Source organism: Marmota marmota, unplaced genomic scaffold (assembly GCF_001458135.2).
Source record: "Marmota marmota marmota unplaced genomic scaffold, marMar, whole genome shotgun sequence".
Taxonomy (NCBI): domain Eukaryota; kingdom Metazoa; phylum Chordata; class Mammalia; order Rodentia; family Sciuridae; genus Marmota; species Marmota marmota.
In genome coordinates, this window is record NW_026000016.1 from 34,449,065 (window position 1) to 34,463,164 (window position 14,100).

The 14,100-nt window shown below is 41.5% G+C and overlaps 1 protein-coding gene and 1 non-coding gene across 2 annotated transcripts; one reads left to right on the forward strand and one right to left on the reverse strand.

Moving 5' to 3' along the window:
- Positions 1 to 919: 919 nt before the first annotated feature.
- Positions 920 to 3,350, reverse strand: Garin4 (golgi associated RAB2 interactor family member 4). Its single transcript, XM_015483332.2, has one exon. The coding sequence runs from the start codon at positions 3,209 to 3,211 to the stop codon at positions 1,505 to 1,507; it is 1,707 nt and encodes a 568-aa protein (XP_015338818.1). The 5' UTR covers positions 3,212 to 3,350; the 3' UTR covers positions 920 to 1,504.
- An 8,130-nt stretch (positions 3,351 to 11,480) lies between these two features.
- On the forward strand, positions 11,481 to 11,561 carry Trnam-cau. Its single transcript has one exon. It is a non-coding gene; the product is annotated as a tRNA-Met (tRNA).
- Positions 11,562 to 14,100: the final 2,539 nt, after the last annotated feature.

Sequence of the window (14,100 nt, forward strand, 5' to 3'; positions counted from 1 at the left end):
AAACACTGTTCTGCAAATGTCCCACTGAGTGACAAAGCAAGCTACCTTCTTGAGCCAACAGTGTTCTCATTTGTAAAATAGGGATATCATTCCTTTTTCTAATAGCCAATCCCAGCCCTTATACATGTCATTTAAAATATGAATTTTAACAAAAGAGGCTCCCATGCCACTTTGGGACATATCACAGAAAAGCGAAAGCACCAAAGAAAGGAATTAAGACATATCTGGGGCAATAACAACTTTATTACATCTGCCACCGTGATTTTAGGGCTGATAAACAGCGACAAACAATAAACGCTCAACTATACCCCTCTCGCTAAAGATATACAATTCTCAGTGGGTTGTGGTGGCTCATACCTGTAATTCCAGCAGCTCTGGAGGCTGAGACAGGAGGATCTCAAGTTTGAGGGCAGCCTCAGCAACATAGCAAGGCCCTAGCAATTTAATGAAACCCTGTCTCAAAATAAAAAAACAAAATGGGCTGGGGATGTGGCTCAGTGGTTAAGCATTCCAGGTTCAATTCCTGGTAAGTCGTATGCCTGCCTCCTTGTTCCTGCCTCTTGCTTTGCCACCATAAAGAAAACTATCATTCAGGTTCATGTGTTTACCATACCCTTTTGTCTACATTTTTACCAAACATGTATGCAATACATTATTTGATCTTGTTTTTTAACTCTTTTTTTTTTTAGGTGTAGATGGACACAACACAATGCCTTTATTTTTATGTGGTGCTGGGGATCGAACCCAGTTCCCACCCGTGCTAGGCGAGTGCTCTACCGCTGAGCCACAATCCAAGCCCTTTTAACTCTTTTATAAGTAAATTATATTCTATTCTGTGATTTGCATTTTTAAAAATATAACTGAGCAAAATGTATCTACACTGATTGTCACTTTCAAATATTTCAATCCATATCCCATAGTCCTATCAGTTGTGTTGATGGAAATTTGGTCTACTTCCAGTGCTTAATATTATTTTGCTATCAACATTCTCATGACCATCTCCTAGAAAATGTATGATTGTTTCTCTGGGGTGTATGCCTAGGCAGGGAATTGCTAAATCTAGACAGTGTCCTCCCTGTTCTGATTGCCAGCAAATGTTGCTGCTCCCCCCTTTCCCCACCTCAAGAGGAGGACCTCCATGTTCTCAATCTATGGACCTTTAGGGGGAAGAAAAATCACCAAGAGTAGGGAAATGGTAGAGTTCCCAGCCCACCGTCTGTGACTGTCAGCCATCACCCTGGGTCACCCAAAGAGGGAGCATTCCTATTGACACAACTGAGCATGGGTGTGAGAGGGGGCAGGGGGTGGGTCTCAAGCTGCAGCACAGCTGAATCCACTGTGATGTCACAGAATCCACTGTGATGTCACTACTGAGCTGTGGAACATGGAAATTCAGACACAACTCAGCAGACCATTCTCAGGTTGAATGGTTCTTTATTTAATCTGCAGTAAAGGAAGCTGGAATAGGCTCTTTTGGGATAGTCCCCTGATCCCTGGGCCCCTCTTAACTTCTGGCTCTGGGTTGTATTTCATGGGTTTCAAAGGTCATCATCTCCATGACCTCAGATGTCACAGAACCAGTGAGGTCCAGACCCTGGCCACTCTCTGCTGTCTCCATGATGGCCTCCATGGTGGTCCTCTCTTCTCTCTTAGCCGTGACGTCCATATCTCTGCCGCGCACTGAGGCCACCCCTTTAGTGGTAAGGTTGGCTTTGACCGTCTTCAAGAAAGAGCTGATCCTGCCCATTCTCTTGTTGGCCGAACCGGAGCTGGTTGTTGATAAGCTCCTCCCAGACTTGTGGGAGCTCCTGGACTCCTTGGTGATGGGGGAGCGACTGATGCCTTTGTGGGTACTGCTGTGCTTGCTGCCTCCGGGGCTGCTGCGACTTTTCCCCTTTTTATCCTCTCTAACAGTTCGGCGGCCAGTTGACTTCCGAGAGATCTTGTCCCCTGTCTTGTGGCGACCTTCACCCCTGCGGTGATGGGTACTCCTACTCACAGTTCTGTCCTTTTCTCTCCTCTCCCTTCTTTCCCCCCTCTCCTTGTGGACTTCTGTTCTGATGTGGGAGCTTTGCTGCCGTTTTGCCTGGCCACCCTTGTCACTCAGCCGGGTTGGGGTGAAAGATCCTGCTGCTGAATTCTTATCTGGTTCTCCAGCAGTTTTCCCAGCAGCAGGTTCTACCCCAATATTCCCGGCGCCCTCTGGGGAGAAGCTGGAAGATGTGCTGGAAATACCTTCCAAGGGCTTGTTTGCAGCCAAGCCTAACTTAAGGCTCTTAGGGGACCCCTTGGCAGAGCCCGCAGTGGCCACGTGAGTTTTGCTTCCTCTTGCACCAGTGAGGGTCGCATCAGCTTTGTCTCCGCCTGCCTGTCCAGAGCCTGCTGCTCCCTCTGTCACTGACTCTTTAACATGCTCTTTAGATTTTATTCTTGGGATGGCTATATTAATCTTGGAGGTGGATTTGTGGGAGTCATGCTGGATTCCCTCCCCCCCAACATAAGCAGCATAGGTGGCCCCACACACCTCAGAAACCATGTGGAGGCTCCTGATGCTAACCTGGTCTTGATCCCCTTTAGCATGTAAATCCCCAGCCCCCAAACTTGTCTTGTCCTCTTCCTCAAACGCAGGCATGCAGATCATCTCCTTGGCCGGGATGGCGTACATACTGCTGTTACTGTCCACTGGTGGTCGCAAGAGGTAAATTAGTTTTTCCCAATAGGCAAAGAGGTCTTCCCGGGCATCCAGAGGAGGGCACAGCTGCAGGTAGCACGACCGCCCAGTGGCAAATTTCAGGTGCAGCTGTTGTTTGTCACGGTCATGAATAGAGATCCTTACAAACTTCAAGGGAAGGAGTCTGGTGAGCTCCATGGTCTTTGCAGACTTACGACCTTTTCCCTTGGTGCATCCAGCGAGCCCCTCATGTCCAGCAGCTGGCCGGGCCAGCAGCATGACATCAGGGAGTGGGAGAATGGGGCTAGTGCAAGCGATGCCGACGGTCACCATCCGGACTCGGTTGTGCACATCAATCACTTCTCCTCTTTTGGTGATCTGGATGAAGTCGCTTTCAAATATCGGTGCATATTTGAATATGTCATATTCTCCCTTGTACAGCTGCTGCTGCAGCTTCCCCATGGTGGTATTGAACATGCCTACCCCAGAGCCACTTTGGGCAGTGTAGTATGGTAACAGACACTCACTGTTCGCGGTCATCTTTTATCATAAGAGCGCTGGCAAGGCTGGTCCGAATCTTTCTTAGCCTCCTGGGCAGATGAGGGAGCAGAAGCGGTGCTCCTGGGTCACAGAAGTGGTGCCACAGCAGGTCTCTCAACACCAAACCACCCCACCCCACAAACCCCTCCACCTTTGCCTCAGAGTCTCCCAGAGGCCAGGCTTGGGGTGGGAGCACAAATGATAGACAAGGGGGCACTGTAGTGTGCCTGGATCCCAAACTGAATCTCTTTAAAGATTGAAGAGATGTAGGGTGGGTTCCAAGAGATTGTCTTCTGGGTCTAACCCCCCCCACGTCCACCTGTGATATTTTACTTTGCTGAGAGTCAACAAACTGCAGTCCTAGTGGGAGAAGTGACCACCCTCTTGGCCTCAACCCCCTGCACAGCCATATTTATCCTCTGCTGCCCTTTGTGACCTGTCACTGTCACATACCCCTTTGTTTTCATACCCCAGTTGCTCCTACAGAGGACAGGGCCACCCTGCCAAGGGACTCGGGTATGTGCAAAAATAAAGATTTTTCAAATGGAACAATTTTGTATGGATGCTTCCTTCCCAACCCCAAATTCAAGAGACTCAACAACAGGAAAGTGTCTATAAGACTGCAAGAGGATGGGAGAGATGTGAACCCTCTGAGTTCATGGTTTAATTTTATTGAGTAATTTAGAATTGGTAGCCTTGGTCCTTAGACTGTCCTTCCATAAAATTGCAGTAGACGTTGACAATGATAATTGTAAACACTAACTATGACCTTTAATAATTAACATAACTTAATAACGAAAGGTTTCTTCTCCTAAGAACTATATTACATATTTTGCATGCTATTGTAAGAACCCATCAAGTTTGATATTATTGTTACTGTACTCATTTTACAGATTTAACAAAAAATTGAGGTTGTATCACTTATATTTTCATAAACTAATATTATTTAAATCCAGGTCTAACTGACTCTAAAATCTTCATTCTAAACACTACAGAGACTCTGCTTCCTGATGCCATATCCTGAGCCACTCTCCTCCATCATGCCTTCCGCTGTGATGTTCTGCCTCACTTTGGGCCCAGAGCAATGGAGTAGGTCATCTATGGACCAAAAAGACCTCTGAAACTGTGAGCCCCAAATAAACTTATCCTTCTCTACATTGTTCTTGCCATGTCTTTTGGTCACAGTGACTGAAAAAAAAAATGCTGAATAAAACAGAAATTGGTACCAGGAAGTAGTAGGGTTGTTGCTGTGACTAATCTGACCATGTGGTTTAGAAACTTTTGGAGCTTTTTGGAATTTGTGGAAGGAACTTTGAAAAGTTTAAATATGCAAGCTGGAGAAGTCTTAATTTGTTGTAAATGGAGCTTAATGGGTGATTTGGAAGAGCTGACAGGACTATGGAGTGTAAAGATTGGGCTCATGAGGTTTCAGAGGAGAAGGAGGACTCTATTGGAAATTGGACTAGAGGCCACTCGTGTTACACTGAGGCAAAGAAGTTGTCTACTTTTTGTCCATGTTCTGAAACTTTCTGCGAGGTTGAATTTAAGGTGAATTAATCTGGTGGAGGAAATGTCAAGGAAGCACAGCATTGGGGTGGCATGGATATTGCTGGCATTTTAAGCCAAGTTAACCATGATAAACAGGAGCAGGAAACAGAAATATTTGAAAAACTTGCTATTTAGGTCTTGCATGGTGGTGCATGCCTGTAATCCCAGCAGCTCAGTAGGTTGAGACAGGAGAATTGCAAGTTGAAAGCCAACCTCAGTAAAGGCAAGGTGCTAAGCAACTCAGTGAGACCTTGTCTCTAAATAAAATACAAAATAGGGCTGGGGATGTGGCTCAGTGGCCCAGTGCCCCCGAGTTCAATCCCGGGTTACACGCCCCCCCCCCCCCACCGTGTGTGTGACAAAACACTTTGCTGTTTGGCCAGAAAACTGCCAAGAAAGTTGTGGTAGTTAAAGACATTTCAACCACTGAAGAAATGCTAAGTACTTTGCACAGTGATAATGGGAAAGATGGCTTGGGGGCATCTTAGGGATTGGCAACACCACACCCATCTCAAGCTCAAGGGTGTAAAAGGAAAAATTTCCTTTGAGAAGAGACCATGGAAGAATCACAGCCTGTGGGACAGTAGTTGCCTGTGTTTCTCCTTTGCTAGCAGAGCAATAAAACTTCTTTTTCTCAAAACCATGTCCTCCTTACTAGATTGACATCAGGGACAAGGACCAAGATTTTGGTATCAAATTTGGCAATCCAGATGGGACCTGAGAACAGACACTGCTCTAACTTTTCTTGGGCAGGCCTGGCTTTCCAAGCAACCCTACTCCATGCTGAAGATATAAGGTGAACTTGTTGAAAACTACTGGTGGGGAGTTAGGAAATAGATGAATTTGCTTTGAATGGAACTGGAGGAGCTGTTTCTATGAGGGAGGGAATGAGGGACCATCCCAGCAGATGCTAAAGCTTCTTTTGCTGCAGGGAACTCCTGCCTTCTCTCCCTGAACAGTACAGATCACTCCATCTTGGTCCACTTTGAGAAAAAGAAAGCAACTCAGTAAAGTTGTGACACCCTTGGCCATCTAGCAAATCGCCCCCTGTGCATGCTGAGACCTTTGCTTCCACACATCCGGTTTCTCTTCATGGGAACATCTGAACCCTCTTTGTGGAGACAACTCTGGCACCACTGATGTAGGAGCCATGGTGAAGCAGGATTAGAGAACCTAGGGATATTTACTCCCTTCTGGTCTATTCTAAGTTCTCATCTGTTTGTTGGCCTTAGGTTTGGAAATTCCCTCTGGTTGTCTGTGTTTTTGTTTGTATCTATTACTTCCTTTTTAAAGACATGGGCAATATTGTGCTGATCCTATAGATTATCTCTTGGGAAGGGTCATGGCTAGTCGGTTTCAAAGTTTCCCATCAATTGGCCATGGTTTGGGGGATCCTTTCTGATTGCCTGTCTCTGTGTTTCCTTTTTGTACAATCTTACAGTTGGAGTTGGGTCTATTAGAGGTAAAATAAGTGGAAGAAAGGGCCACCTAAAGGAATAAGCCTGTCCATGAAAAAGATGATGATTTACTGTAATGATCCTGCCTTTCAATGTCTTTCTGAATTATTGTACAATCTTGCAGCTGGAGCTGGTCTGTCAGAGGTAATGTAAGTGGGAAAAATTCTGTATATGCAGGTTTGTCTGTTTTAAAGGTTCCCATGTGTTGGCTATGATTTTGGGGAATCCTCTCTGGTTATCTGTGTTTTGTCTTTATCTGATACTGACCCTTTAAAACATCAGTCATGCTGTGTTAATCCTACTGGTAATCTCTTGAGAAGAAAGAGCTTGGCTTAATGGGTCACCTTTAGGTATAAGCCTAAGAGAAAGATGCTTTACTATACAACAATCTGGCTTTTAAATTATTTTCTGGATTATTATACAATCTTGCATTTGAAGTCAGAGTAAAGTATATGGAAGAGATTATGTATGTATAAGCATTCATGCAGTTGCATGATAAGAAGTCTGAACAGTTAGAAATTGAGTTAAGGATGCAAAAAGTCACTTCTTCTGATGTGCAAGGATAGGACACCAGAAGAAAGGATTTAAAAAAAAAAGATTTAAATACTTTCCACACAGTCCTGGCAATCTGGCCCTCTCCTGGAATAAAATTTGTTGTGTAATTTAAATGCATAGATAACATTTATAAGAATTGTTTCAGAATATAAATTTTTAAAAGGGCATGAAACTAGAAAAGAGATATAAGAAAGTTATATGGATGGAAATATATTTTAGAAAATTAGAAGGTAAAAGGAATGTTTCTGGATGAGAAAAGTATTTTGTATGATAAAGTAACATTCTTGTACTAAAGTTCAAGATATGAAAGAAAGGACAGAACTAAAAATGTAAACAAGTTATAGAATGTCTAAATTGCAGAAAGTTTGTGGAACATTAATCTCAAAAAGTTTATATGTGATTAAATTGGCTATAATTAGCAAAGTCAGTCAAAGCTTTTCAAAATTTAATGTACCAATAGGAAGCAAAGTCTGAAATATTGATCTGGTCTTATCTAGCAAGACAATTTTCTTGTATTTGTTAGGTTTTATTAGTTGGGGAAAATAAGTGTTAAAGAAACTAGTATTTGTACCTGTTTTAAAGTAAAAATGATTACTTTAGTAATTGGTTAAACAAAAACTGTTACTTAGGTTATAACAATATAATTGACACCCTAAATATATGTGACTAGATATATGTATGCATCTGAGAACTATATTTGTCTAAGTCTTGTCTAAGCATTATGTAAAAGTTCATAAAATAAAAGTTTATGTAAGTTTACCAGCAAGATAACCAATAAGTGTTCTCTTTTATACATTGTTTCTAATATAGAAGAGCCACACTGCCATTTGAAGAAGAGACCTGTCTTATATGTTTGCTTTGACTAAGTTGATTTCTGATCATTAACATCTTTTTCCTAAAAGTATAAAAGATGTAAGGCTATCCTTTGACTTTTGCTAGTACTGCTAACCCACTCAGATCTGTGATTATTGTACTGCACAGTATGGATTGTAAATTTTACTTTAAAAATTAAACTTAGTTAAATGTAAAACTTAGGAGAGAATTTTACCAAGTTGGTGTTCTCCAAACTAAAACTGTCTGTAGCAATAGTTTCCTTCAGATTTATATAGAAATAACAAATTTGGTTGGTATTTATTTATGTCATTTGCTTTATAACTCGATAAAAGTAACCTGTTGTCAATAAGTTATGTATAAAATTTTGTGTTATTCTTTACACTGGGATGGGAATTTAAATGCATTTTTTTGGAAGGTAATAAGGAAAGCCTGATTTGTTCAAAGATTGACAATGTAGAACATAAAAATATTCTGCCATCATTTTTTTTAACAAAAAAGGAAGTTAAGAGCTCTCTTAGCAGCTGGGAATAGTCTCTGTAGTTCCAGTTGTCAAACACCTGTAGTCCCAGTTGTCACGCACCTGTAGTCCCAGTTGTCAGGAGGCTAAGGCAGGAGGATCATGAGTTCAAAGCCAGCCCCAGCAAAAGTGAGGCACTAAGCAACTCAGTGAGACCCTGTCTCTAAATAAAATACAAAATAGGGCTGGGGATGTGGCTCAGTGGTCGTCGAGTGCCCTGAGTTCAATCCCCAGTACCAAAAAAAAGAAAAGAAAAAAAAGAGCTCTCTTGCCATCTCTGATATGTTTCAGATGTAATTCATCCTATGTTAACTAATATTCAGATAGACTCATGAAATAATACATGAGAACTTTGTAGAATGATATTTTTAAAAGGAGCAGAAATCAGATTCAGAAATAAAACACTTTTTAAGATTTGTCACGAGGTCAGCCTCACCTGAGTAAAGGCTCTGGTGCTCATTAGTCTCCATGTCTCCATGTTAGGATGGCTCCAAAGTAAGCTAGAACTAAGCTTATTTAAAGTTGTGTTCATCTGGGCATGGTGGCACATTTCTGTGATCCCAGAGGCTCAGGAGGCTGAGGCTGGAGGATTGAAAGTTTAAAGCCAACCTCAGCAACTTAGTGAGGCCCTAAGCAACTTAGCAAGACCCGTTTCAAAAACTAAACATAAAAAGTGTTGAGGATGTAGCTCAGTGGTAAAGCACCCCTGAGTTCAATCCCTGGTACCAAAAAAAAAAAAAAAAAAGAGAGAGAGAGAGAGAAAGAAAGAAAAAAAAATAAAGCTGTGTTCAAAAGATAGATTTTTTTGTGTGTTGTTTTAATAGTTATTGTGATATCCAGGTAAATAGTGGATATAATACAAAACTTAAGAAAAGGTTTGGGTAAATTGTAAAAGGTATTAGGGCTTGTAAAAGAGTTTTTAAAAAGTAAAAATTGTATGTAATTGAGGTGATAAATAATGTGGGTCTTTATAGAAGCTAAATAGACCCAAAGATACATTTGGCTGGGGATATAGTTCAGTTGGTAGAGTGCTTGCCCTTGCATGTACAAGGCCCTGGGTTCAATCTCCAGCACCACTTACAAAAAAAAAAAAAAAAAAAAGGAAAATGAAAAAAGATACATTAGTGTTCATTTTTAATTTTCCTTGTAAAACTTTATAACCATTGCCTATTAGTGTTTTGCAGAAATGCTGCTTCTAACAGAACAACCTGAATTAGTTTGAGACAATAAGCCATCACCTATAGGAGAGACAGAATATAATGCTGACTTGTTGCATTAATACTGACTTTAATTAAAATAAAGGAAACTATAAAATTATAGATATTAAAGTTATAACCCATTGCTCCCACTTTGAGACTAGTAAAACTGGCCTGCTGGATGTTTAAAACCAAAAACTTGGAGATCAAAGTCAAGGAAGTAAAAGGGCCAAGAAAAAAGCCAACTATTTGGCCCTTGCCCTCTAAGCTCAGCCATGAACCAGAGAATGACAAGACGCTTCTTTGGGTTCTATAGCTAGTGAATCACCTGATCTGCTGATCAGGGGGATCAAGGGGACTCTAGAGAACAGAAAGCCAACCAGTGCACATTCTGCAAAAAAGAGGACCATTGGAGAGAAAAATGTCCCTGATGCTTCCAAGAGCAGCCATGTATGATTGGCAAAATACTTGCCTGGCAGATGGCACTACTGGTAGATAAAAGTTAAAGGAAACAAGAGGCCTCTTACATGTTCCCAAGAGAGATCACTGAGGAATCTCAGCTGACTCTTAGTAAGTAGGAGATAGGAACAAGGTCAAGTTTGATCATCTTGGTCTTAGACACTTGGCAGGAGAGTATAACCAAAGCACAGACCTACATAGATAGTTAGGAGAGAAAATGGCTCTTTCAGGATAACTTGAGATGTACACTTGTGTCAGTCTAACCAAAAGTAAATAAAAATAGAGGCTATTTAGGAAGGGTTCTTGGGCTGGGGCTTATAGCTCAGTTGGTAGAGTGCTTGCCCTGGCTTCATTTCCCAGCATCAAAAAAAAAAAAAAAAAAAAAAAAAAAAGGAAGAGTTCTTATGTGGACGTGCCTAATATTAACTATCCTAAAGGACTCTAGAATCACAAGTTTGTCCTGGATGAACTTGAGCTTGAGCTTGATCTTATAGACCTAAAAATCTTCCTAACCTCCTACATGGATAAATTCTTTTTTTTTTTTCACTAATACAATTATGAGTTACTGTCTTCGTGGTGAGACATTGGCTGAAATGCTAAGTGCTTTTGTGCTAATCATTTACCAAAAAAAGTAATGCTTTGCTGTCTTGTTTATTATCTTAGCAAGATCCCTGCCCTATGTCTGCCCTGTCCAGTTACCCACCAGCTGCCACCATGGATCTCTGAACTGTCCTGATGCTGAATACCCTTAACTGTCCATGCCCCACCTGATAGAAAACAAGGACTTCAGGTCACTTGTTTTGCCCTTTCTCAACAGGAAGTAGCTTGGAGGTATTGTCACCCACTTTTTTTTTGTCACCCACTTTTCCATAGAAATAAAATGTAGAAAATTAACAGTGGGGAAATGTTACAGTGGTCCACTTCATGCTTCGAAGATAGCCCTTGCTGCTCTGCCACTGCAACTTACTTTTAAAACAGATGCTTCTTTCTCTTCCTCTCTCCCTCCTCCTTAACCTTTCCCCCTCTCTAATCTCAGGGAAAACACCCTTACCTCTCTTCCCTGTCCTAGGGAGATTTATCTATCCTTGAGCACACCCACCATAGAAATAAATTAATACAGACTGAGGATGGCACCAGAAGATCTCAGAAATGACTCTCTCCCAAATTAACAAGTGTATTACAACTCCAAAAGAGAACACATGGAATATAGCTTTTGAATCACCTCTTTAAAAACTCCTGTTCTCTCAGATCAGGCAGAATCACTGCCTCTGGGACAGGAGTTCCCTGTGTTTCTCCTTTGCCAGAAAAGCAATAAAATTTCTTTTTCCTTTTTCTTAAAAAACAAAACAAAACAAAACTATGGGGACACCCTGTTTACACAGAGGGGCTTAGGAAGTTTTCTCACCATGCTCAGCTGCCCAAGCACTAAGAGACTGCTGCAGCTGTGGTCAAGGAGGCTTTTCTACTGCTCAAGATGGTGGCAGGCCCTGGCAGTAACCACTTGCTGCTGGTTCTGTAGGATTGCAGGATTTTGGAACTAGGTGGTCATGGAGGCTTCCACTTAAATTTCAAAAGAAGGCCTAGGAGGCCAGACAAGGTGTAGTAGTTGGATCCCCTGAGGGCAGCCCCTGAAAGTGTGATGTGTGGAGATGTAAAAAGGGAGCCAAAGCTGCCATGGAGACCCCAAGATTAAGAGAGGCCAGGTGGCTGGGGATATAGCTCAGTTGGTAGAGTGTTTGCCTCATATGCACAAGGCCCTGGGTTCAATCCCTAGCACTGCCACAAAAAAAAAAAAAAAAAAAGGAAAAAGAAGAGGCCAGTACCATGGGATGTCTGCTGAGGAAAGCTGTATTTTTCAAGCAGAAACAAACCAAGAGAGAGGCCATATGGGTTGCAACCAGCAAGGTCATAGGGGTGGAGTTACACAAGCTCGTTAGAGAGAACATCATGATGTCATATACCCCAGACACTGAACGTGGGGCTACAAGACTTGTTTGCCCACCTGGATTTCAGTCTTGCTTTGGCCCCATTCCGCCTTTCTGTGCCATTTATTTCTCCCTTGTGTTATGGAAAAGTTTACTCTATGCCATTATATATTGGATATATGTAACCTGCTTTTGAATTTTATGGGATTCATGCTGAGAATTTGCCTTGAGTCTCAGGAGACTTTGGACTTGAACTTTGGGTAATGCTGGAATTGTTAAGACTATGGTGACTCTTGAAAATGCACTGAATATATTTTGAATTGGGAGATGAGCATGAGCTTTGGGGGACCAGGGGCAGATTATTGTAGTTTGGATATGCAGGGGTCCCCCAAAAGTTCATGTGAGAGAGAATGCAAGAATTTTCAGGGCTTGGATTGTAACTCAGTGATAGAGTGCTTGCCTAGCACACTGGGTTCGATCCTCAGCACCACATAAAAATTATTTAATTAATTAATTAAAGGTAATTAATTAATGATTAATTAATTAAAGGTATTTAAAAATAATTTTCAGAGGTAAGTGATTAGGTTAAGAGTTATGACTGATAGGAGTTGTGATTGACATGTGATCAGTTGTGACTGATATGGATTATCTGGGTGGTAACTGTGGGCAAGTAGGGTGTGGCTAGAGGAGGTGGGTCACTGGGGGTGTTCCTTTGGGGTTTATATTTGTCCTTGGTGAGCAGAGCCCTCTCTCCACTTTCTGTTTCCATGTCCTGAGCAGCTTTCCTCCACCATGTCCTCCCACCATGATGTTCTGCCTCATCTCAGACCCAAAGCAATGAAGTCAGACATCTATGGACTGATACCTCTGAAACCATGGGTCCCAAATAAGCGTGTCCTCCTCGACATTGTTCTTGTCGGGTCTCTTGTGTAGTAACAAAAAAGCTGACTAAAACACTCACAAAATACTCTATCGCCATCTGTAATACTCCGATGGTAATACCATCAGAGTGGATTGGGACTTCAATATATAAATGTGGGAATTGGGGACTTTGGAGGGAGATCAGAATTCATTCTACAGCAATTTACTACCTGCATGAGCATTTCTCTTCAGGAACTCTGATAAGCCCTACCCTTGGCCAATCCTCAGTGACAATTGAGTGGTCTCTTATACACTGTTCTTCAAGCTTTTGTTTTAAGTCATCTGAATCCATTTTTGTGTCATATACAATAATTTTATATGGACTCAATGGATGGAATAGATGGGAGTGGAACAATTCTGGCAAAAATCATCTTTTTCTTGCCCAATGTGGCAGCTCCTTTTCCACGGTTTGAAGGATTATTTTTTTTTGAAAACTAATTACAATAAATCAAGATAGGACTCTTGTGAATTCTTGCTCTTTAAAAAAAAAAATAGGAAGAAATTACTTTTTTTTTCCTGCTGAAAACACCTCTAAAATTCTGATAACAAAAACAAATAGTATGTACAGATTAACTACAAGTATTTGTTAATAATTTACTTAACATTCACACAGCATGAATAGTATGAATTTAAAAGACTCTGGTACTACTGGGTATTTCTCCAAAGTTAAATTATCAGTGTATCGAAGAGATAGCTGTGCTCTTGTGATCATTGCAGCACTATTTACAATAGCCAAGAAGTTTAAACAACTTAGGTGCCGATCAGCCAATGAAAAAGTAAAGATACAATGTTATATCTTCACAACAGAGTGCTATTCAGCCATTAAAATAATGAAATTTTATCCCTTGTGAGAACATGAGTGGAACTAAAAATCATTATGTTAAGTGAAATAAGCCAGGCACAGGAAGACAAGTACCACATGATCTTATTTATATGTGGAACCTTAAAAAGTTGACCTCATAAAAGTTGGGAGTAGAACAGTGGTTACCAGAGAGGGGGAGAGTAGAGGGAAGGTGGGGGAGGGGAGGAGTTTAATCCATGGGTACAATGGTACTGAGTTCCAGTCAAGATGGGAACAAAGGAGACTGATATTGGCCAAACTATATTGTTGTTTTGTGTGCATATATGAGTATAGAACAACAAATCCCACCATTATGTTCTCTTATAAGGTACTGTTACGATTTGGATGTGAGGTAATCCCCCAAAAACTCACGTCTGAGACAATGCAGGAAGGTTCAGAGAAGAACTGATTGGGTTATGAGAGCCTTAACCCAATCAGTGAAATAATCACCTGATGGGATTGAGTGGTAACTGAAGGCAGGCAGGCTGTGGCTGGAAGAGTAGGACATTGGGGGTGTGGTTTGGAATACATATTTGAATGTGGAAGTGGAATCTCTCTGCTTCCTAATCATCATGGGAACTGCTTACCTATGCAACTCTTCCACCATGATGTTCTGCCTCACCTTAAGCCCTGAGG

What these genes read in the sequence shown, in the direction of transcription:
- Garin4 (XM_015483332.2), bottom strand. Translation starts at nt 3,211, where the DNA reads ATGACCGCGAACAGTGAGTGTCTGTTACCATACTACACTGCCCAAAGT.